The sequence below is a fragment of the Echiichthys vipera genome (assembly GCF_963691815.1).
Source record: "Echiichthys vipera genome assembly, chromosome: 14".
Lineage (NCBI taxonomy): Eukaryota > Metazoa > Chordata > Actinopteri > Perciformes > Trachinidae > Echiichthys > Echiichthys vipera.
Genome location: NC_139839.1, coordinates 4,388,405 through 4,410,733, shown reverse-complemented (window position 1 = coordinate 4,410,733; position 22,329 = coordinate 4,388,405). Strand labels below are relative to the sequence as shown.

At 48.9% G+C, this 22,329-nt stretch overlaps 1 protein-coding gene across 1 annotated transcript in view; it reads left to right on the top strand.

Annotated features, from left to right (window-relative positions):
- Positions 1–22,063, top strand: part of klf5l (Kruppel like factor 5 like) — a 31,409-nt gene extending 9,346 nt beyond the window's left edge. Inside the window, exons 2-4 of the mRNA XM_083926882.1 lie at positions 9,580–10,513; positions 11,771–11,830; positions 20,675–22,063. Of these exons, the coding sequence (XP_083783008.1) occupies positions 9,580–10,513; positions 11,771–11,830; positions 20,675–20,853 (1,173 nt within the window). The 3' untranslated portion in view covers positions 20,854–22,063. The remainder of the gene's footprint in view (positions 1–9,579; positions 10,514–11,770; positions 11,831–20,674) is intronic.
- Positions 22,064–22,329: the final 266 nt, after the last annotated feature.

The window sequence follows — 22,329 nt, the reverse complement described above, 5'->3', positions numbered from 1 at the left end:
TTAAGGAGTCATGCAGACGTCACCTGGATGAGTCTTCACCAGCTGCCGCTCGATGGAGCAACATGTAGCTGCGAGTGATGATGGGAGTCGAGAGCCTGTTGCATTTAAGAACCGCTAACGAATCGAGCTCATGGACTCTTTTTATTGATGCCGGCGTGTTTTTCTGCAGAACAATGACGTGAAACTCACTCTTCACACGAGAAGGAGTCATGGCGAGATGACAGCAGTGCAGCTTGCAGTGTTTGTAAAAAGATCTTTTTGAGTAAAGGTGGAAACAGCAGCTCGATCTGAAGCATCTCTCTGTGCAACAGGGGGTTAAATGCCATGTATGTGACATTCAAGTCAAGTGCCACTGCTTCCCACTGGAGCAGCGCGTCGGTTACAGTGGATAAATATCCTGTTGTAATAACATTAACACCACGCAGGTGAGCAGATGTGTTCTTTGACTCAGGGGCCGTCCGCACGAACACGGGTGTTTTTGAAAGCGTGTGTTTCTCTGCCGCTCAGTCCTGGTTCCTACCCTCACCTGTGGTCATGAAAGCTGGGTCAGGACCCAAAGAACCAGGTCCAGGTCCAAGCGTCTGAAATGTGTTTCCTCAGGAGGGGGGCTGGAGACTACCTTAGAGAGAGGGGGAGAAGTTCAGCATCCGTGAGGAACTCGGAGTAGAGCCGCTGCTCCTTTGTGTTGAAAGGAGCCAGTTGAGGTGGAGGCCTCATTTCAACAGTGCGTTAATTCATCTGATCTGAACCGCCGCTGTACCTCGGCAGTTATGGCAGAATAAGTAACTAATATGAAACCTATTCCCCAGATTCTTGTGTCGTTGAATCACTGGCAGGTTTCCTGTTAGACGGAGCGCAGACGGGGGAAGTTACAGAGTAACTTTGTGGCGTACGGATCAAGAGCGGGTCGCCGTCGTGGTGCCTAATGATTCCTGAAGATCAATACTCAGATATGGTTTTCAACATGTTCTTTTTACATCCTGGGACTTTATGCTTCTGAATGATGTCACACACACACACACACACACACACACACACACACACACCAGCTGACAGACGTTTTTCTGCACAGCTCAAGGCTGAAATGGTTTTGGTTTGACTAACGATTTGACTTCCAGACAAACACATGCAGCTGCTTTGCATCTGAGCAACGAGCCCCGGCTCGCAGCCCGGCTCCCTCACTGCGTGGTGATGTGCAGAAGCATGAATCATTTGTTTTTTGGCCGCTCTCGGGGTCGAACACTTGGGAGGTAATGTTGCGTTTACTCGACGCTGAGGCCGTAAGAGAGTTCCAGCTCGTTCTGCTGTGTTGGGGTCATTAAACTCAACAGATTATTTCTTTAAGGGCGCACTCACACTGTTCCTCCGCACCGCGCCAAAACAGGTTTTTCGGGTCAAGCCTAGTGCGTTTGACCAGTGTGAGTGCAACCGCTCCGCGCATAACTGCGGCCAGCTGGCCGTCCACGGCCCGTCTGAGAGAGGTGGGCTTTTGTAGAGCGCGTTTGCACATGTACGAGCATGAGTGTGCGCACGTGTACGAGCACGAGGCCTACGGCGGTTCTGAGGTAATTTCCTGTGCGCCTGTTGGGACGTAGAAAAAAGAAGGAGGGTCCATGCGCGGACATTTCAAACAATGGCGGTGAAAGGTTCACGTTGGTGTGATGCGGAGGTGGAGTGTTTACTGCAGATTTGGTCGATGAAAAGATTCAAAAACAGTCGACAAGACGCACAAAAACTCTGAGGTCTACGGAAAGATCTGGAAACAAAGCCACGCATCGCCATGACGTCATCAATGCGTGTGACGTGTTACGGCGTGATGACGTATAGGCAGCAAGAAGCATTCTCCGAGGCCCAGGTAGTGTGAGTACAAACGGGCCTGGAGGGGGGGACAAGGACCCTAAAGCACGGGGCACGGGACGGAGGTACAGTGGGAGGGCGCCCTAAGATGTTTAATAAAAACAGTAAAAAACAACGATCTTTCTCGGTTTTCCTGCAGGTTCGTGGCCTCACATCCTCCTAACATGTAAACAGCGTCAGTAAAATGTCATTAGCGGCTGATAAACAGGTTTTTCATGAAGTATTTATGCAGTACATCAGTCTGATCCTCCGTCAGACCACCCAGACACTGAGCAGAGCTTTATCTGTGTGAACCGCTCGGTCTGCTGATGTCACGTGTACCCATCATGCACCAGACAGCACACGTCGCCCCTGCAGACAGACAGCAGTAGGACTAATACCTGCGGTCTGCGCACTCACCTCCTGCGGGAGCTCTGTAATGACTGCCACTGTTTTACGCGTCATTAGTCTGAAAGAAAAGGTGAAATCATTTGTGGTGAGACAGAGAAATCTCTCTCGTGTATCTCTGAACACGCAGTTACACGCAGGAAGCGCCAAAACCCGGTGTCGTGTCCCGGCAGTCCCCTCTTCTTTGGATCTGTTTGTTCACATCTCTCCAGGCGGTTTGAACTCTGCAGAATGTGATTTAACGCGGATGCTTCTGCACAGTGATTCGTGTTCATCACATTTGCTTTTTCAATTATGTTTTTGGCTTCTGGCGATTATAAAAACAAGATCATCGAGGTTGTTGTGTCACATTCCTTTTCTCAACGATGCTCCCGTTTGGTCTTGTATTATAAATCCAGCACTTTCAACTGTTTTCACTCAGTTAGGGTGCTCTCCCACTGTGCCTCCGTACCGTGCCCGAGCACACTTCACGGCTAAAGTCTGGTTCCTTTGACCAGTGTGAGTGCAACCGTACCACGTCTAGGAGCGGCACGCTTGCCGTCCACGGCCCGTTTGGGAGAGGGGGGCTTTAGTAAAGCACGTTTGCACATGTACGAGCACGAGCGTGCGCACGTGTACGAGCACGAGGCCTACGGCGGCTCTGAGGTCATTTCCTGTGCGCCTGTTGGGACGTAGAAAAAAGAAGGAGGGACCATGCGCCGACATTTAAAACAATGGCGGCGAAAGGTTCACGTTGGTGTGATGCGGAGGTGGAGTGTTTACTGCAGATTTGGTCGATGAAAAGATTCAAAAACAGTCGACAAGACGCACAAAAACTCTGAGGTCTACGGAAAGATCTGTAAACAAAGCCACGCATCGCCATGACGTCATCAATGCGTGTGACGTGTTACGGCGTGATGACGTATAGGCAGCAAGAAGCATTCTCCGAGGCCCAGGTAGTGTGAGTACAAACGGGCCTGGAGGGGGGGACAAGGACCCTAAAGCACGAGGCACGGGACGGAGGCACAGTGGGAGGGCGCCCTTAAGGACTGGAATATGTTGAATATGGTGGACCGGTGACTTTACGTACGGAACGTTATTTAAAAATCTGATTCAGTCGCACATTTAAAAGTGAACTAATTCTGATTTCCTGTCAGATTCAATGGGACTGGTGCTTTTCACACTGTCAGAAGAATCAGATCTGGGTCACACATGAGGGGAAACATCAGGTCCAAGTCCCTGCAGTCTGAACGGAGCCTTTGACACCAGCTTCACCTACTGAGGAAACTTCCCTCTATCATTATATTACATTTCTATTATACTATTATACTCTACAGCTGCTTCAGACGTTCATAAGATGTCATGAAGTCGCAGTTCCACGACTCTGCGGGGGCTTTTAGTTCGACGTGCCAGTGAAGACACGTCATCATGTACCAAGTGGATCCAGCCCCCGCACTCATGCGGAGACTCCGTATCTTCTCCTTCCTGAGCCGCCATAAACACCACGGCGGTCTCAAAGGTTTTGCTTCGGCTCCGATGACCCCGTGATGCTTCCTGCTCTGTTGACTCACAGCGAGCAGAGCGGGGGGCTGCGACGCTATCAGTTCAGTTATTTTATGGAGATCCAAAGGCGAGCGGCCGCCGTTTCCCCGCATTCCTCAGAGCCATAAATGAAACGGACGTGCACACGCGGCCGTTTGTGCCGCACTTAGCAGGAGAGAGCGTCTGAGGAAGATGGCGGACACAGGAGGAAGCAGAGAGGGGGCTAAATGTTTTATTTCTCCGTATTAAGACAAACGCTTCAGCATCTGTTCCATAGATGATTTTCATGATTCAGTTGCTTCATTTGAATCTGAGTGTAGGAAGGAGGCAGTTCCCTCTCTTCTTGTCTATGAGTAACACGTGAGATTGTTCACTTAGACACCCCTGTGTGAACGGGTGAATGTGACAAACACTGTGAAAGCGCCTTGAGTAGTCAGAAGACTAGAAAGGCGCTTTATAAGGGCGCCCTCCCACTCAGCCGTCATCACCGTGCCCCGTGCTTTAGGGTCCTTGTCCCCCCTCCAGGCCCGTTTGTACTCACACTACCTGGGCCTCGGAGAATGCTTCTTGCTGCCTATACGTCATCACGCCGTAACACGTCACACGCATTGATGACGTCATGGCGATGCGTGGCTTTGTTTCCAGATCTTTCCGTAGACCTCAGAGTTTTTGTGCGTCTTGTCGACTGTTTTTGAATCTTTTCATCGACCAAATCTGCAGTAAACACTCCACCTCCGCATCACACCAACGTGAACCTTTCACCGCCATTGTTTGAAATGTCCGTGCATGGTCCCTCCTTCTTTTTTCTAGCTCCTAGACGTGGTACGGTTGCACTCACACTGGTCAAAGGAACCAGACTTTAGCCGTGGAACCTGTTTGGGCACGGTACAGAGGCACAGTGTGAGTGCGCCCTAAGTACAAGTCCATTTACCAAACGTCTGAAACGCTGCTCTGATTGCTGAAGTGCGTTCTCAGGACGGACACCGTGTTGGCTGGAAGTGTGGAAACTCCCACTGCGTCCCATAAACCTGAACTCACCTGATAAGAGAGTTTATCAGCGCGGAGGATTCAGAGCGGAGCCGTCGGACACGTTCTCCAATTATTAACCGAGTCTTGGCCCCGAGACGTTCAACACACAACGATACAAAGACATTCTGAATCGTTCATCAGCTACTTTCTTTTTGAGTTTCGCCGGTTCGAGCCTCTCGTGTGACGTGCGGAGGAACGTTCACATGAGCCGCTCTTATAATAAATAATAATAATAATAATAAAAAGCTTCTTATTGAAAACGACAGGGTTTGAAATCTGAAAAGATGAGATTTTAGTTTCTCTCTCTCTCTAAAGGAAGAAACAGGAGGAACCTGCTTTTGCCAACGACTGATTTCAAATGATTTATGATTTATTTACATGTTATTTATAAAAGTATCTTTAATATCTACATATTCCTAAAATCTGTGCAGCCTCAGCTCAAAGGTCGAGTCAGACGTTAAACAACAATAACTAACAAAAGTGTTTGAATTGTGTCATAAAAAAAAACTAAAAACTCATCATTTTGACTGAATAAACACAAAATCCACAACATTTTTAAATGTGGAGACATAAAGAAAATGTTTCTTGATACTTTAAGTTATTTAAACTATAAACATTATTAGTTTTGAGGTTTTGCGTTGACGTCGCGTGACGTGAAAACAACATCTCAGTGGTTTTTATTGTAATCGTTTTCTAAACGATCATTTAAACAACGACCACCTGCAGCAGTCCGTGTTTTAAAGGGTCATCATTTTTATATTTTATAGTTGTTTTTTTGGCATTTGGACGTTTCTTTAGCACGTGTGCAAAGTTAGTGTCTTTAAAAACACATCAATGACACAGAGTGGCTCAGTTTTTCTCCGTTTTTAACGGAGAAAATGATCCACAGGTGAACGGACAGTGACAAACATTCACTGCAGCTCATCATCAGCCGCTTTATCCGTGATCTGTGACTTTTTCACCTCTACACTCTGTGAAATGGACCTTTCTCCGCACAGTGTGAAAAGATGCAAGGTTAAAGAGGTTGACAGCGACCAAGGGCACCCGTGGGTGACGGCTGCAGCAGCAGCAGCAGAAGCACAGGGTCTGTCTGTGTCCGGTCCTGAAGGACACGTCCCTCAGAGGGGACGGAGACAGAGAGGCTGTTTTTGTTTTCTCAGTAAAAACCCAAGACTTTAATTTCACCCCGCGCTCAGATTGCACCAGTGACAAGGAGACAAGCGGTGAGTTCAGACATCTGTCAGCCCCCGAGCACGACTCAATACACACACTGATACTGACACTGACACTACAGCACACACACACACACACACACTCTGATACTGACACACACACACACACACACACACACACACACACGGCTAAAGTCTGATTCCTTTGACCAGTGTGAGTGCAACCGTACCACGTCTAGGAGCGGCACGCTTGCCGTCCACGGCCCGTTTGGGAGAGGTGGGCTTTAGTAAAGCACGTTTGCACGTGTACGAGCACGAGCGTGCGCACGTGTACGAGCACGAGCGTGCGCATGTGTACGAGCACGAGGCCTACGGCGGTTCTGAGGTCATTTCCTGTGCGCCTGTTGGGACGTAGAGAAAAGAAGGAGGGACCATGCGCGGACATTTCAAACAATGGCGGTGAAAGGTTCACGTTGGTGTGATGCGGAGGTGGAGTGTTTACTGCAGATTTGGTCGATGAAAAGATTCAAAAACAGTCGACAAGACGCACAAAAACTCTGAGGTCTACGGAAAGATCTGGAAACAAAGCCACGCATCGCCATGACGTCATCAATGCGTGTGACGTGTTACGGTGTGATGACGTATAGGCAGCAAGAAGCATTCTCCGAGGCCCAGGTAGTGTGAGTACAAACGGGCCTGGAGGGGGGGACAAGGACCCTAAAGCACGGGGCACGGGACGGAGGAACAGTGGGAGGGCGCCCTACAGCACCTTGAGTACTGAGAAAGGCGTCGTATGAATCCAACCCATCATTTGAATTGTCTCATGATGAGCGTGTGGTTAGTTTCAGGTGGTTTTGCAGGTGCACAGTATTTGGAGTTAATCTGCAGTGTGAGCCGGTCCTGAGCGTGTTTGATGAAGACTTAAAGAAGTGATAAAGGACGGTGCGAGAGCTTGTTGCATGCCCTTTGCTCTCTCTCATTTCTTTCTGTCGTCGCCGTGACGATCACATTTGTCCGGCGAGAATATTTTTACGTGCCCGTGTTGAAGTTTCGCTGCATCTCTCTCTCTCTCTCTCATGTCTTCAGCCTTTTGTTTTTGTCTTCTTCCTCTTCTTCACGCTTCAAACCACTTCCATCGGCCGCGCCCGCCGAGGGAACTCTGCTCGTGTGCGTGTGTCGTGCACGCCCTCATTCGTGTACATTTGTGTGTGTGTGTGTGTGTGTGTGTGTGTGTGTGTGTGTGTGTGTGTGTGTGTGTGTGTGTGTGTGTGTGTGTGTGTGTGTGTGTGTGTGTGTGTGTGTGTGTGTGGGTCTGCAGCTCGGATTCTTTACGTCACGGCTCCTGCGCCTCTAAAGGTTTGATCCTCTGCTCCATCGACTCTGAATGACGCTCACACACACCTGTTCATCAGGATTAAGGTTCTCCGCAAACACAGGAACATACCTGCAGTTTATTTACGTGCACGCTCGTCTACCTGTCGAGTCCTGCTGCTGCAAAAACACGACTTTTCTCTGTGTTTCCACAATTGTTTCAACGCCACAATCACCTGCAACTCGAGTCGATCTGATCCGATTTGATTGACAGCTCCCTGGTAATTTAGAGAAGAACTGAAATTACCAGATATAAGTGTGTTTACGATGTTTAAAGTAAAGAAATATATATATATGCACATATACGAGCACGAGCGTGCGCACGTGTACGAGCACGAGGCCTACGGCGGTTCTGAGGTCATTTCCTGTGCGCCTGTTGGGACGTAGAAAAAAGAAGGAGGGACCATGCGCGGACATTTCAAACAATGGCGGTGAAAGGTTCACGTTGGTGTGATGCGGAGGTGGAGTGTTTACTGCAGATTTGGTCGATGAAAAGATTCAAAAACAGTCGACAAGACGCACAAAAACTCTGAGGTCTACGGAAAGATCTGGAAACAAAGCCACGCATCGCCATGACGTCATCAATGCGTGTGACGTGTTACGGCGTGATGACATATAGGCAGCAAGAAGCATTCTCCGAGGCCCAGGTAGTGTGAGTACAAACGGGCCTGGAGGGGGGGACAAGGACCCTAAAGCACGGGGCACGGGACGGAGGCACAGTGGGAGGGCGCCCTTAAAGTCTCTGAGACACATCTGGAGGAACCGGTGTGTAATCCTGGTTTTGGCTGTTCGTCAGGGCAGCGAGCTCCGCTGGGAAACAGGAATGTGAGCTATGAAGGAGGGGAGGATGATGGAGGAGGAAAACATAGCACCAACATCTCTCTCTCCCTCTCTCTCTCTCTCTCTCTCTCTCTCTCTCTCTCTCTCTCTCTCTCTCTCTCTCTCTCTCTCTCTCTCTCTCTCTCTCTCTCTCTCTCTCTCTCTCCATGTACTGTATCTGTCTGTGAACTGAGATCTGAAACTCATTAATCTCACAAAGTAATACACAAACTAAACAAATACTCATTAATACCATTATTCAATACAGTAGAAGAGCGTTTACCTGCACAGCTGGGGGCATGTTTTTGTTATAGTGTCTGAAAACGAGTGTTAAGCTTTTCTCTTAAGTTCTGCACCAACCGGGGCGGCTGTGGCTTGGTGGCAGAGTGGGTCGTCCTCTGTTCGAGAGATTGGTGGTTCGATCCCCATCTCCCCCCGGTCCACATGTCGAAGTGTCCTTGGGCAAGACACTGAACCCTGAATTGCTCCCCGTGCTGCACATGGGTGTGTAAATGTGTGTGAATGGTTAGATTAGATGGTCTGTAGACGTCCACTGCCATCAGTGTGAATGTCTGTGTGGACGGGTGAATGTGACAAACACTGTGAAGCGCCTTGAGTAGTCAGATGACTAGAAAGGCGCTTTATAAGTACAGGTCCATTTACCATTTACCAATCAGCTCCTAGACTGGGATGTGTGAGTATGAACAGCCAATCCTGGACACGCCTCAGTGTTCATGAACCAGTTGGCTCGGTTAGTGTTGTTGTTGTTGTTGTTTACAAGACTGAGAACAGGCGCTGTGAACCAAGTGGTTTTAGACTGTAACACACGTCACCTGTTTCAACTAATCAGAGCAAAGTCCGCCGTTCAAGTCACTTACGAACCGTCAGATGGTCGAAATCGCAGATTTGGACGGAGGCGCGAAAAAAAGAGACGGAGAGGGAGAGCGGGTCGAACGAGCTAGAGAATAAATGAAGAGAGGGAGCGCCAAAGCAGTGAATCAAATAATAAAACTGTGATTGTAAGTGTTACGTCACTGCTACAAATGCAGCTGCGAGTTTCTCACCATCTCTGTCTGAAAGTTAGAAGATAGAACAGAAGTACAGAGATTCATTTCTATGCAGATGATACACCGTCTCGTCTCGTCTCGTCTCGTCTCATTGGTGTGAACTGGAAGGTTTCAGACCTGTACGTTGTAAATAGTTGCATGTTTCAGCGCGTCTTATCGCAAATCTTTGGTATGAACTGGATTATAGGATTAGCGATTAACAAGGAGAGATGCAGGGTGTGTTGAGCTGGCTTCGTGGTGCAGGCCTCGGGTGTGTAACCAGCTGTTGAGGAACTGTTGTTGTTGTTGTTACTTGCGGTTTCATTGCACGTGTTGAACTCCTCCCATAACCGTCCCTCTCTTTTGTTTCTTTTCAGACTCAATTAGAGTTGGACAAATACCTCCCCCAGGGCAACAGTCCTCTCCTGAGTAACCTGATCGACACTGTTGACAAGAAATACAGACGAGACAGCGCCTCCGTGGTGGACGAGTACTTCTCAGAGGACAAAACGGCCGCTCCGTACAGCCTCAACATCAACGTCATCCTTCCCAGCACCACTCACCTCCGCACAGGCCTCTACCGGCCCAACACCAAGACTCTCTCAGCACATCAGATCAAGGTAGAGCCTGGGCTGGAGGTGCCCTGCTCCATCCCCACCACCAACACCCAGGCCCTGCCGGACTTCACCTCCGTCTTCAGCGTGTCACCTGTCGTCAACAATGTTTTCATCAAACCGGACATGAGCTCTGGAGGAGTGGTGAGTGTGTCCGCGGGGTCCCAGCAGCAGCAGCCAAATTTGGACACAGAGCTTCACATCGGGCCCCCGGCCCCGCAGCAGCAGGTCTACCACATGCCCATCTCCAGCTGTGCCGACCTCACCATGACTCTGTCCCACAGCAGCCCATCGGCACTAGCCTCCACGAGCGGCAGGACCATGCTGAACCTCGGCAACGTCGCCCTGCCGACGAGCAACGGCAACTTCATGATGGCCGAGCACCAACTGCAGCAGCACCACGGTTACTACCAAGCCTCACCGAGCAGCTCGTCCCAGCACGCGGCACCCCACAGCCTGCCGCCCTCACCCCCAAACTCTCAGCCAGGGAGCCCGGACGCTCAGGCAGAGCTGCTCAGCTTAGCGTCACAGTACCCGCCTGCGTACCAGCAGCGTCTGGGAGGGATAAAAGTGACAGGGTTGTCCCCGCACGCCATGCTGATGACACACGGCCAGGGTGTCCTGACGGGTCCGAAATACAACAGACGGAACAACCCAGAGCTGGAGAAAAGGAGGATCCACTTCTGCGACTATCCAGGTCGGCATTTTAGACTTTAAACTGTATGTTTTAGTTATTCTGCACAGTGAGATGATTGGTTTCAACAGATCTTCTACTTTTTAGTGACTAGGGCTGCTCTTCTATTATTCAGTTAGTCTTTTTTATGCATCTACGTACAACGTATGAGCACTTCTCTGGTAAACACAACATTTAAAGTGATGCTCAACACGGTAAAAGTATCAGTCGACGAAGACTTTCTTTTAGTGGCATGGTGTTAACACTCAACAGACTATCGTACCAGAGGGAAAGAAGACGGTTTGCTCCGTACTCAAATGTAGATAAAGCAAGTGCTGTTGGAAAACGGTGAATGAAGTCGGATAAACAGGAAGTGAATCCAGGAAGTCGGGGATATGTAAAGAGCCGCTGCAGGTCTGTCGTCTGGGCTTTAAACAAAGCAAAGAGTTGTAGTAGATGCAAGACAGTGTTGATGAAATCAAGGTTTTCTGAGGCCTGGTGTAAAAAAGTATGAAATGCAGTCATTCAGGTTTTCAGATGCACTCATTTAAAACAGGGAAAGTGCATATTAAACAACATTAACATGTAAATATGCTTATTTCCGTCTTTAGACCCTTTGGCAGCTTGGTGTTAAATGAACAATTTAGAACACATCACAGTCAATCAATGAGGAGAACACCGTAAACCATTTCTTTGGCTTGTTGCACACGTTATCCCAGAGTTCAGTCCCTTCGACCTTGTTGGTGACCTTTGGATTTGCAGCTGACGAGGTGTCCGTGACGGTTACGAACGGCGTTTAATGCTCTTCGTGTCAAACATCATGGTTAGCTTTCCTGTTACATGACGCCACATGTGACCTCTGCACCCTGCGTGAGCACGGCATGTGCTGCTGATCATGTCAAGAGCGCTTTAGGCGACATACAAAGCCCATACATACACACCCACACACACACACACACACACACACACACACACACACACAGTGCTGCTACTGTATATTTCCACTTCAAACCCTTGCACGATGACAAGCTTGTCGAGGTCTCCTGGCCTTTATTGCTGCACAAATAAGAAAAGAAAACAGGTTTTTAACATAACCACCCCAACAAGTCGGTTCAAATTGCTTTCTACCAGTGTCACTGTTGTGTCAATAAGCTCCGATCCCAGGAGCACGAGCACGAATGCAAATCTGTCAGTAACACACGATGTGGCAAACAGGAACCAGGGTGCTGTTTCTGCAGTCGGCCCGGCTCACGATCTCTCTCTCCTCTGGCTTCTTTTCAGGCTGCTCCAAGGTTTACACAAAGAGCTCTCATCTGAAGGCGCACCAGAGGACGCACACGGGTAAGAACACACTCCTCTCAATGCCCTCGCAGTAGGGCAATATCAGCGTTTGTTTGCCACGGTGTATTATTGCACCTCACCATCAAGGTTCAAGCGATCGGACGGACACATCGACTGTCAGCGACGACCGAAGACATCGCTGGTTGTAGTTTGTGAGTGAAACTGAAGTGATGACAAAAGGTTTGCCAGTGTTCTTGGGTTCAAAAGAATGTCAAAAATTAAATCCCTGATGCCTAAGCCAGTCTGGGAGTCACTCTTTCTGACCCGATATCCACAGTCACAGTCTCACCACAGATGGGACCATACGCTCTTCTCCCCAATCGTTACCGTCACGAAACGTGGGTGCATTACATTACTTTGTTTCCTTTTTCAACACTAGAACGCGGGAAAAAGCTGAATCACACACTCTGAGAGACTTTTAGGGCGCCCTCCCACTGTGCCTCCGTCCCGTGCCCCGGGCTTTAGGGTCCTTGTCCCCCCCTCCAGCCCCGTTTGTACTCACACTACCTGGGCCTCGGAGAATGCTTCTTGCTGCCTATACGTCATCACGCCGTAACACGTCACACGCATTGATGACGTCATGGCGATGCGTGGCTTTGTTTCCAGATCTTTCCGTAGACCTCAGAGTTTTTGTGGGTCTTGTCGACTGTTTTTGAATCTTTTCATCGACCAAATCTGCAGTAAACACTCCACCTCCGCATCACACCAACGTGAACCTTTCACCGCCATTGTTTGAAATGTCCGCGCATGGTCCCTCCTTCTTTTTTCTACGTCCCAACAGGCGCACAGGAAATGACCTCAGAACCACCGTAGGCCTCGTGCTCGTACACGTGCGCACGCTCGTGCTCGTACATGTGCAAACATGCTTTACTAAAGCCCACCTCTCCCAAACGGGCCGTGGATGGCAAGCGTGCCGCTCCTAGACGCAGTACGGTTGCACTCACACTGGTCAAAGGAAACAGACTTTAGCCGTGGAACATGTTCGGGTACACAGCTACGTCGTAACATAAAATAAATCAAACAATTAACTAGATGTGAGTGCAACAGACATTGTGGTTAAACGCAGGTTTATACAATAAACAACAACACGCAGCGTGCAGTTTAGCAGCAGATTAAATAAAATACGTACAAACTAAAGAAGTGATAACAGTGTTAAAGTGTAGCAGCATTTCCTAAAGAACCAAGTTACAGTACAACTAAATACAGTAATGCAGTGATGATATAAAGTGATACATCTCACCACATTTGGCTTATTTATTTATATATTGCATATTTTGTCACATGGTCTTGTTCTGTTACACCACGTAACTTTAATAAAGGAGACAAAGAAGAGGGGAAACATCAGTTTGCTGAAGAGTTTTGGGTTTTTATTCTCCTGCGTCATGTTTCTACGTGTCCGTACGTGTCCTGTGAGCTTCCCCAGAGAGAGAGAGAGAGAGAGAGAGAGAGAGAGAGAGAGAGAGAGAGAGAGAGAGAGAGAGAGAGAGAGGGCAGGGAGGAGGGGAGGATGCAGGGAAGAGGGAAGACGTGCTGTTAAAACGAAGGCCAAACCTGTTACTCCTGCTTTTCCGTCCCTTTTCAGAGCAGGGAGGAGGAAGGCGGGGGCTGGTGTAGCAGAATGGCTGGTTTCGATGGGTTTCCCTTCTGTAAGATGAAACCTGTTGATCCCCAGCGGCCTCGACCTGGAGATTCACTCGTGCAGATTAAAAAAAGGGCTGCAAAAAACACACCAGTGACGACGACAGCGTGGGCGAGCGGACACATGTATGAACGTGCAAATAGAAGCGGTCGTAAATAGATCAAATGAGACTTTATGGACGCCGGTGGGGAAGTTGGGTTGTAGCAGCGGCGCACAGGACAAAGGCAGTGAGAAGAGTAAACACAACAACCCGTTGAACTGCAGGAAAGAACGGTATTTTCATGCAGTACGCCGCCTGGTTCCCGGTTCAACACGGTCTTGCCTCGTCTTGTTTCGCGTTCGGTTGATGATGACTCATGAGGGAAGCATGTAGAGAAGTGATCGAGCTGACTGTCCTAACCTGCAGGACGTGTTTCAGGCAAATTAAACAGCATCAAACAAAAGAGTGTGGACACCTGTAGTCATAAAATCCTGCACGAATCTCCATCCTCTTCACTGTGGAGTGCCTCAAGGCGCCGTCCTAGGTGCCCTTTTTATTTATTTTTAAACCTTTCTGCTTCAATTTAAAGGGGAAACTTATGTTTTTGTGCTCATTAAACTCATATTCATGATGGATTTGGGATCCTGACAACCTCGGTATAGATAAACTGTTTACTGACCTGGACTCTGAGCCACATGCATGGGGCCGGATGAGGCCCAGCACAGATTTCTCCCTTTTCCCTGATGCTCTGAATAAGGAGCTAAACTGCTCTAGGCTCTGTTTCTAAATCCAGTTCTAAGAAGGTGTGAAAAGTCTCTAAGGGCGCCCTCCCATGGTCCGTCCGTACCGTGCACCGCGCTTTAGGGTCCTTGTCCCCCACTCCCTCTCCCCCCGCGGCCCAGGCCCGTTTGTACTCACACTACCTGGGCCTCGGAGAATGCTTCTTGCTGCCTATACGTCATCAAACGTGCTTTACAAAAGCCCACATCTCCCAAACGGGCCGTGGCCGGCAAGTGTTGCACTCACACTGGTCAAATGAACTAGACTTTACCTGTTAAACGTGCTTGGGCACGGTACGGTACGGATGGACAGTGTGAGTGCGCCCTGAATCTAGTGAGAAAGTGGTGGCTCCCAGCAGCCCCTCTGCTCAGTGAGGACACTAACTGCAGAGTGAAGGGGCTCCCAGCAGCCCCCTCTGCTCAGTGAGGACACTAACTGCAGAGTGAAGGGGCTCCCAGCAGCCCCCTCTGCTCAGTGAGGACACTAACTGCAGAGTGAAGGGGCTCCCAGCAGCCCCCTCTGCTCAGTGAGGACACTAACTGCAGAGTGAAGGGGCTCCCAGCAGCACCCTCTGCTCAGTGAGGACACTAACTGCAGAGTGAAGGGGCTCCCAGCAGCACCCTCTGCTCAGTGAGGACACTAACTGCAGAGTGAAGGGGCTCCCAGCAGCCCCCTCTGCTCAGTGAGGACACTAACTGCAGAGTGAAGGGGCTCCCAGCAGCCCCCTCTGCTCAGTGAGGACACTAACTGCAGAGTGAAGGGGCTCCCAGCAGCCCCCTCTGCTCAGTGAGGACACTAACTGCAGAGTGAAGGGGCTCCCAGCAGCACCCTCTGCTCAGTGAGGACACTAACTGCAGAGTGAAGGGGCTCCCAGCAGCCCCCTCTGCTCAGTGAGGACACTAACTGCAGAGTGAAGGGGCTCCCAGCAGCCCCCTCTGTTCAGTGAGGACACTAACTGCAGAGTGAAGGGGCTCCCAGCAGCACCCTCTGCTCAGTGAGGACACTAACTGCAGAGTGAAGGGGCTCCCAGCAGCACCCTCTGCTCAGTGAGGACACTAACTGCAGAGTGAAGGGGCTCCCAGCAGCACCCTCTGCTCAGTGAGGACACTAACTGCAGAGTGAAGGGGCTCCCAGCAGCCCCCTCTGCTCAGTGAGGACACTAACTGCAGAGTGAAGGGGCTCCCAGCAGCACCCTCTGTTCAGTGAGGACACTAACTGCAGAGTGAAGGGGCTCCCAGCAGCCCCCTCTGCTCAGTGAGGACACTAACTGCAGATTGAGCGGTGCATCAGAGTCCAGAACAGCACCAAAGTCTCCACTAAGACCAGAACCAGGGACCGGTTTGTCTCTAGGATGGAGGAGGATTTGGAGAGGAACTCTCCGGTGTTTGGATTCTCCACAGCGTCTCCCCGTCTCTTCTTCTCCGTTGTTGGTGTGTTTCTGTGGCAGTTACAGCGCCACCTCCAGGCCTGGCATGGGTACTACAGCGTTTGGAGTCGCTGCACCTGGTTTGGACGCAGAGATTTAGGAGTCGAGGTCGTGTGGACGGAAAAAAAGGTTGTTCTCGATCGTGTGGTCGAACCCTAAATCAGTCGGTGCCTTCTCCGTCCTCTCCTCTGTGAGAGGACGGGGTTTGTTTTTGTGCGGTGTGGTTTTTCACTCTCTGACTTGTAGAAAGTCCTTCATGCTTTGTCTCTTCCCTCATTGATTAATGCAGCTCTCTGTTTGCCCACTCGAGTGTTCGAAACCTGTTCACACCTTAAACTCACACACAAGCAGAGATAACATCGCTCACACTGTGACCTCCTTCCATCAGCGCCCAGTTCCCTTTAAAGGGTTCCTCGCTGCCCGGCTCCAGACACAAGCTTTATTCCTCAGCACACGTGTTTTTAATGGCGTTTCACGTGATTTACAGACGTACTGAGTAAAATTCACTCTTTGTGTCCGCATTTCAGTGTGACTGTGGGATTTAAAGGCCAGTACAGACAGAAACAGAGCGCCAGTGGGTGGTTGTTGTTTATGTGATCGTGTAAAACATGACACCTGCAACAGAAAGCAAAGGCTTCTGTCTCTCCCGTCACCACGTTGTACGCTTGACATCCCCTTAAGGCGCCCTCCCACTGTGCGCCCGTCCCGCGCCCCGTGCTTTAGGGTCCTTGTCCCCCCCTCCAGGCCCGTTTGTACTCACACTACCTGGGCCTCGGAGAATGCTTCTTGCTGCCTATACGTCATCACGCCGTAACACGTCACACGCATTGATGACGTCATGGCGATGCGTGGCTTTGTTTCCAGATCTTTCCGTAGACCTCGGAGTTTTTGTGCGTCTTGTCGACTGTTTTTGAATCTTTTCATCGACCAAATCTGCAGTAAACACTCCATCTCCGCATCACACCAACGTGAACCTTTCACCGCCATTGTTTGAAATGTCCGCGCATGGTCCCTCCTTCTTTTTTCTACGTCCGAACAGGCGCACAGGAAATGACCTCAGAACCGCCGTAGGCCTCGTGCTCGTACACGTGCGCACGCTCGTGCTCGTACACGTGCAGACGTGCTTTAATAAAGCCCACCTCTCCCAAACGGGCCGTGGACGGCAAGCGTGTCACTCCTAGACGTGGTACGGTTGCACTCACACTGGTGAAAGGAACCAGACTTAGGCCGTGGAACGTGCTGGGGCACGGTACGGAGGCACAGTGGGAGTGTTTCCTTAAAAAATGTTTATAGTTCAAACAACTTACAGAGTGTAAAACAAATGTTTACATGTGTGGGTTCAAACTAGCAACAGCAAAATGATAAAAAACAGAAATAAAATAACAGAAAAGGGGGCGAAATCAAACCTAACCCACTCTACCACCACGCCAAACTCCCTCAAACTCTCTTTTTTCAGACGTGACAATCGAATTAAGCAATAGCTCCTGACAGGCGGCGGCATATTGGGACTATATCACAGCTAAGGGGCGTTGTGCGGCCCGACGTGAAGCGACTGCGGCTTTGAATCATTGCCCACGTGCCTTTGACCACGGTGTGACCTGCCGACCACTGAGCTGTCCATGTTCCTCACTATCTGCAGCCTTGACCGTGGCCTCAGCGACCATCTGAGCTCTGCACGTTGACTTTTCTTGGTATAATAATGTGTGTGTATACGTGTGTGTGTGTGTGTGTGTGTGTGTGTGTAAAGAGTAATCAGCCTGATTAGGGAACCCTCCAGCCCTCTTCACAAACACTCGGTGAGCTGATAAAAGCTGAGAGGGCCACAAAGACTTTATGAGCGTCCTGGAGAGCCTGAGCCTGCAGGTGTTTGCTCTTTGACTCAGTAAAACCCGGTCATAAAACGTTATTAACCTCCTCTTCACGCATGACACCAGAGTCTAGGGGACGAAGGGTTCGATGTAGAGGAAGTCAGAATGCACGTGGTCCGAAATATAGTCATATTTGTCATGTTTATGTGGTGTTTTGTGTCTGTTTTTAGTCGTTTGTCATGTTTTTGTGGTGTTTTGCGTCTGTTTTTAGTCGTTTGAGTCATGTTTTTGTGATGTTTTGCGTCTGTTTTTAGTCGTTTTGTCATTTTTTTGTGGTGTTTTGCGTCTGTTTTTAGTCGTTTTGTCATGTTTTTGTGGTGTTTTGCGTCTGTTTTTAGTCGTTTTGTCATGTTTTTGTGGTGTTTTGCGTCTGTTTTTAGTCGTTTGAGTCATGTTTTTGTGGTGTTTTCATCTGTTTTTAGTTGTTTTGTCATGTTTTTGTGGTGTTTTGTGTCTGTTTTTAGTCGTTTTTGTGGTGTTTTGCGTCTGTTTTTAGTCATTTTGTCATGTTTTTGTGGTGTTTTGCGTCTGTTTTTAGTCGTTTTGTCATGTTTTTGTGGTGTTTTGCGTATGTTTTTATTCGTTTTGTCACGTTTTTGTGGTGTTTTGCGTCTGTTTTTAGTCGTTTTGTCATGTTTTTGTGGTGTTTTCATCTGTTTTAGTCGTTCTGTAAACATAAAAACATAAAAAGCTAAACCCCCCCTCCAGAGTGTAAATGTTAAGAAGGCTCCAGCGTTGTGTTTGCGTGTAAAGGTAAAAACACTAAAGTGAGCTCTGATCTGCTCCAGCGTTGTGTTTGCGTGTAAAGGTAAAAACACTAAAGTGAGCTCTGATCTGCTCCGGCGTTGTGTTTGCGTGTAAAGGTAAAAACAGGAAACGCAACGGCACTTTTGCGTTCCTTTCTACATCGTCTCCGTCATTATTTATGAACTTATTGGTGTGAACCTCATGTTGTCTTTGTTCTGACTGTACGATAGGTTTCCGCGCAGCAGGTTGACGTTGTCAGAGACACGTGAAGCTCCTCAAAGAGCAAATACGGAATCCGCACAAAGTTCACATCAGCGTGTAACAAAAGCCTTTTCTGTCCCACTGTGATTGATGCACTGTTTTGTTGTGTTTCTCCATTATGGCTTATGACGTATTCATCCATTCACCAGTGTGTGTGTGTGTGTGTGTGTGTGTGTGTGTGTGTGTGTGTGTGTCTGAGAGACAGAGAGAGAATAGTTCGGTTGTTTTTAATGGTCCACCTGATCAAACATGTCCAAATGAGGAGACGACTGGAACTGACGGATTCAAATCCTCCACGCGTGACCGTTAAGTTTAGACGACTAAAGGTGACGGTTAAGTTTAAACGACTAAAGGAGACGGTTAAGTTTAGACGACTAAAGGAGACGGTTAAGTTTAAACGACTAAAGGAAACGGTTAAGTTTAGTCACTTAAGGTGACGGTTAAGTTTAAACGACTAAAGGAGACGGTTAAGTTAAGACGACTAAAGGAGACGGTTAAGTTGAGACGACTAAAGGAGACGGTTAAGTTTAGTCACTAAAGGAGACGGTTAAGTTTAGACGACTAAAGGAGACGGTTAAGTTTAGACACTAAAGGAGACGGTTAAGTTTAGTCACTAAAGGAGACGGTTTAGTTTAGACGACTTAAGCAGACGGTTAAGTTCAGACGAAATCACTGCAGACTGAACTTGCAGAGCTGAAACATTTCCAAAAACACTCTGTACTTCACTTTGTGTGTGTGTGTGCGTGTGTGTGCGTGTGTGTGTGTGTGTGTGTGCGCGTGTGCGTGTGTGTGTGTGCGTGTGTCGTATTTCACCCGCCTGTTTGCTCGACCTCTGGATAATAGTCTCGGAGAGGTGGCTGTGGTTTTGACCCCGACGGCGCAGCTTTAGAGCAAAACCAAACACACCTGCGGCTCGAGAGCCTCGGCCTTTTATACGGAGACATTTGTACTCCACCTCTGTACACACACGCACACACACACACACACACACACACACACACACACACACACACACACACACACACACACACACACACAGCGGTTAACTGTAGAAACAGGATATCTCCCTGATAGGAGGTTCTGCGGTGTTGCCTTCAGGGGCCTGTTGGATTTAAAAAAGCTTCTTTGGTTTAATCCTGTGGGGCTAAAACAGACACACGTGTGTTTAAAATCCATTATCGTGCTTTTAAACCACTTTGAGATCTTTTTAAATGTACTGTGCACTTGACCCGACCCTTCCCCGTGCTCTTTGGACCCCCTCGCTTGGCTAACGGCTGTCACCGGCTGATTGATGGTCAATAGCTGGGGCTATCTAATCAGCGCTAACGAGGGCCGCGCTGGTAACGAGCACCCGATGACCCCGAACAGCCAGGAACAGAAAACACTCCCTGTCTCCGGCTGATTCAAGAGTTCCCTGTTAAACAAGTCAACGTGCTCTCATCAACGAACGTCTTACGTCTTAGGGCGCACTCACACTGTGCCTCCGTCCCGTGCCCCGTGCTTTAGGGTCCTTGTCCCCCCCTCCAGGCCCGTTTGTACTCACACTACCTGGGCCTCGGAGAATGCTTCTTGCTGCCTATACGTCATCACGCCGTAACACGGCACACGCATTGATGACGTCATGGCGATGCGTGGCTTTGTTTCCAGATCTTTCCGTAGACCTCGGAGTTTTTGTGCGTCTTGTCGACTGTTTTTGAATCTTTTCATCGACCAAATCTGCAGTAAACACTCCACCTCCGCATCACACCAACGTGAACCTTTCACCGCCATTGTTTGAAATGTCCGCGCATGGTCCCTCCTTCTTTTTTCTACGTCCCAACAGGCGCACAGGAAATTACCTCAGAACCGCCGTAGGCCTCGTGCTCGTACACGTGCGCACGCTCGTGCTCGTACACGTGCGCACGCGCTTTACAAAAGCCCACGTCTGACCAAACCAGGACCCTCTCGCTGTGTGGCGAGCGTGCTAACCACCACTCCACACATATAGATATGACATGATTGATGGTTGACTGCTTGTGTAAAATGCCTGTGAATTATGAACTAAAGCACCTTAATGTGAAACACTGTGGTGTTGTGGCTCACGGTGTAGAGAGTATGTAAAGAGTCTAACGCCTGCGTCCTGCCTCCCTCTTCTCTCTTGCAGGCGAGAAGCCGTACCGCTGCACGTGGGAGAACTGCGACTGGCGCTTCGCCCGCTCCGATGAGCTCACCAGACACTACCGGAAACACACCGGGGCCAAACCCTTCAAGTGCATCGCCTGCAGCCGCTGCTTCTCACGCTCCGACCACCTGGCCCTGCACATGAAGCGCCACCAGAATTAACACACACACACACACACACACACACACACACACACACATCTGTACATACAAAGCATCACACCTTCACACACACACACACAGCGCAGCCACCCGAACTGAACAGACACCAAAATCCTCCCTGGAGGCCGCTCCGTGCCGACTTAGATAAAGATATGTAGAAGTATCCGTAGGTGATGATGCATCCGTGTTGCTCAGTGGAGACGCCTGAGGTCTGAGGGAGCGCTCTTTACACGTGACGTTCTCCTGGTGAAGCTCCTCTCTGACGGCAGGAAAGAGTCAGAGGAGGAGGGTCGGGTGGTGGATGGGCCCCAAAACAGAGGTGTTCATGTGTCATGTCAAACCAAAAGTAAACTCCTTTTCACTTAGGTACTTAACTTAAAGCCCCGCTCCATGAAGAGATGCTTAAAGACTGAAAACAGACGCAAAACGAGCACTTAGTGCAACAAAGACACGTTAAATGTCTGCAAATAGATGCAAAACTCCTCCAGATGGATTCTCCTGGTCTCAGCAGATCCGTCTGAACTCTGGTTTAAAGATCTTTGTGAAGGGGTGTAAATCCTGGTTTCTGATTGGATAAACCATCTGTCTGTCACCAACACACGGGCCAAACCAACCAATCAGATGAGTGAAGCGTGTGACGTGCTAACAGCGTGGAGGCAAAGCTCAGAAAGGAAACAACATGTGGGTAAAGGAGATTTTCCCTTTGTGTTTAACGTGAATTTACGGATCAAAGGCCCAATTTCAGGAGCCCGGTCCAGATTCAACAGAAGGATCCAGAGAACAAAGAGTTAGTGAGCGGCTTGCTCCATAGCTGCTCATCTCATCCGTGGAAGCCTCCATGTTGTTTACACTCAACAGTGTCTGCTGTTTCACTTCAATCCACCAAAGAAACCAACGCTGATTGGTTCAAACTGCTCAAACGTCACCAGACTGATCTGAGAGTGAAACACAACGGAGCTCAGACATCAGGACGCACTCATGAGGCCACAAAACCACCACAAAAGATGCAAAATGACTAAAAATAGATGCAAAACCAGCTCAAAAAGATGCAAAATGACTAAAAATAGATGCAAAACCACCACAAAAAGATGCAAAATGACTAAAAATAGATGCAAAACCACCACAAAAAGATGCAAAATGACTAAAAATAGATGCAAAACCACCACAAAAAGATGCAAAATGACTAAGAATAGATGCAAAACCACCAGAAAAGATGCAAAATGACTAAAAATAGATGCAAAACCACCACAAAAAGATGCAAAATGACTAAAAATAGATGCAAAACCAGCACAAAAAGATGCAAAATGACTAAAAATAGATGCAAAACCACCACAAAAAGATGCAAAATGACTAAGAATAGATGCAAAACCACCACAAAAAGATGCAAAATGACTAAAAATAGATGCAAAACCAGCACAAAAAGATGCAAAATGACTTAAAATAGATGCAAAACAACACAAAAAGATGCAAAATGAC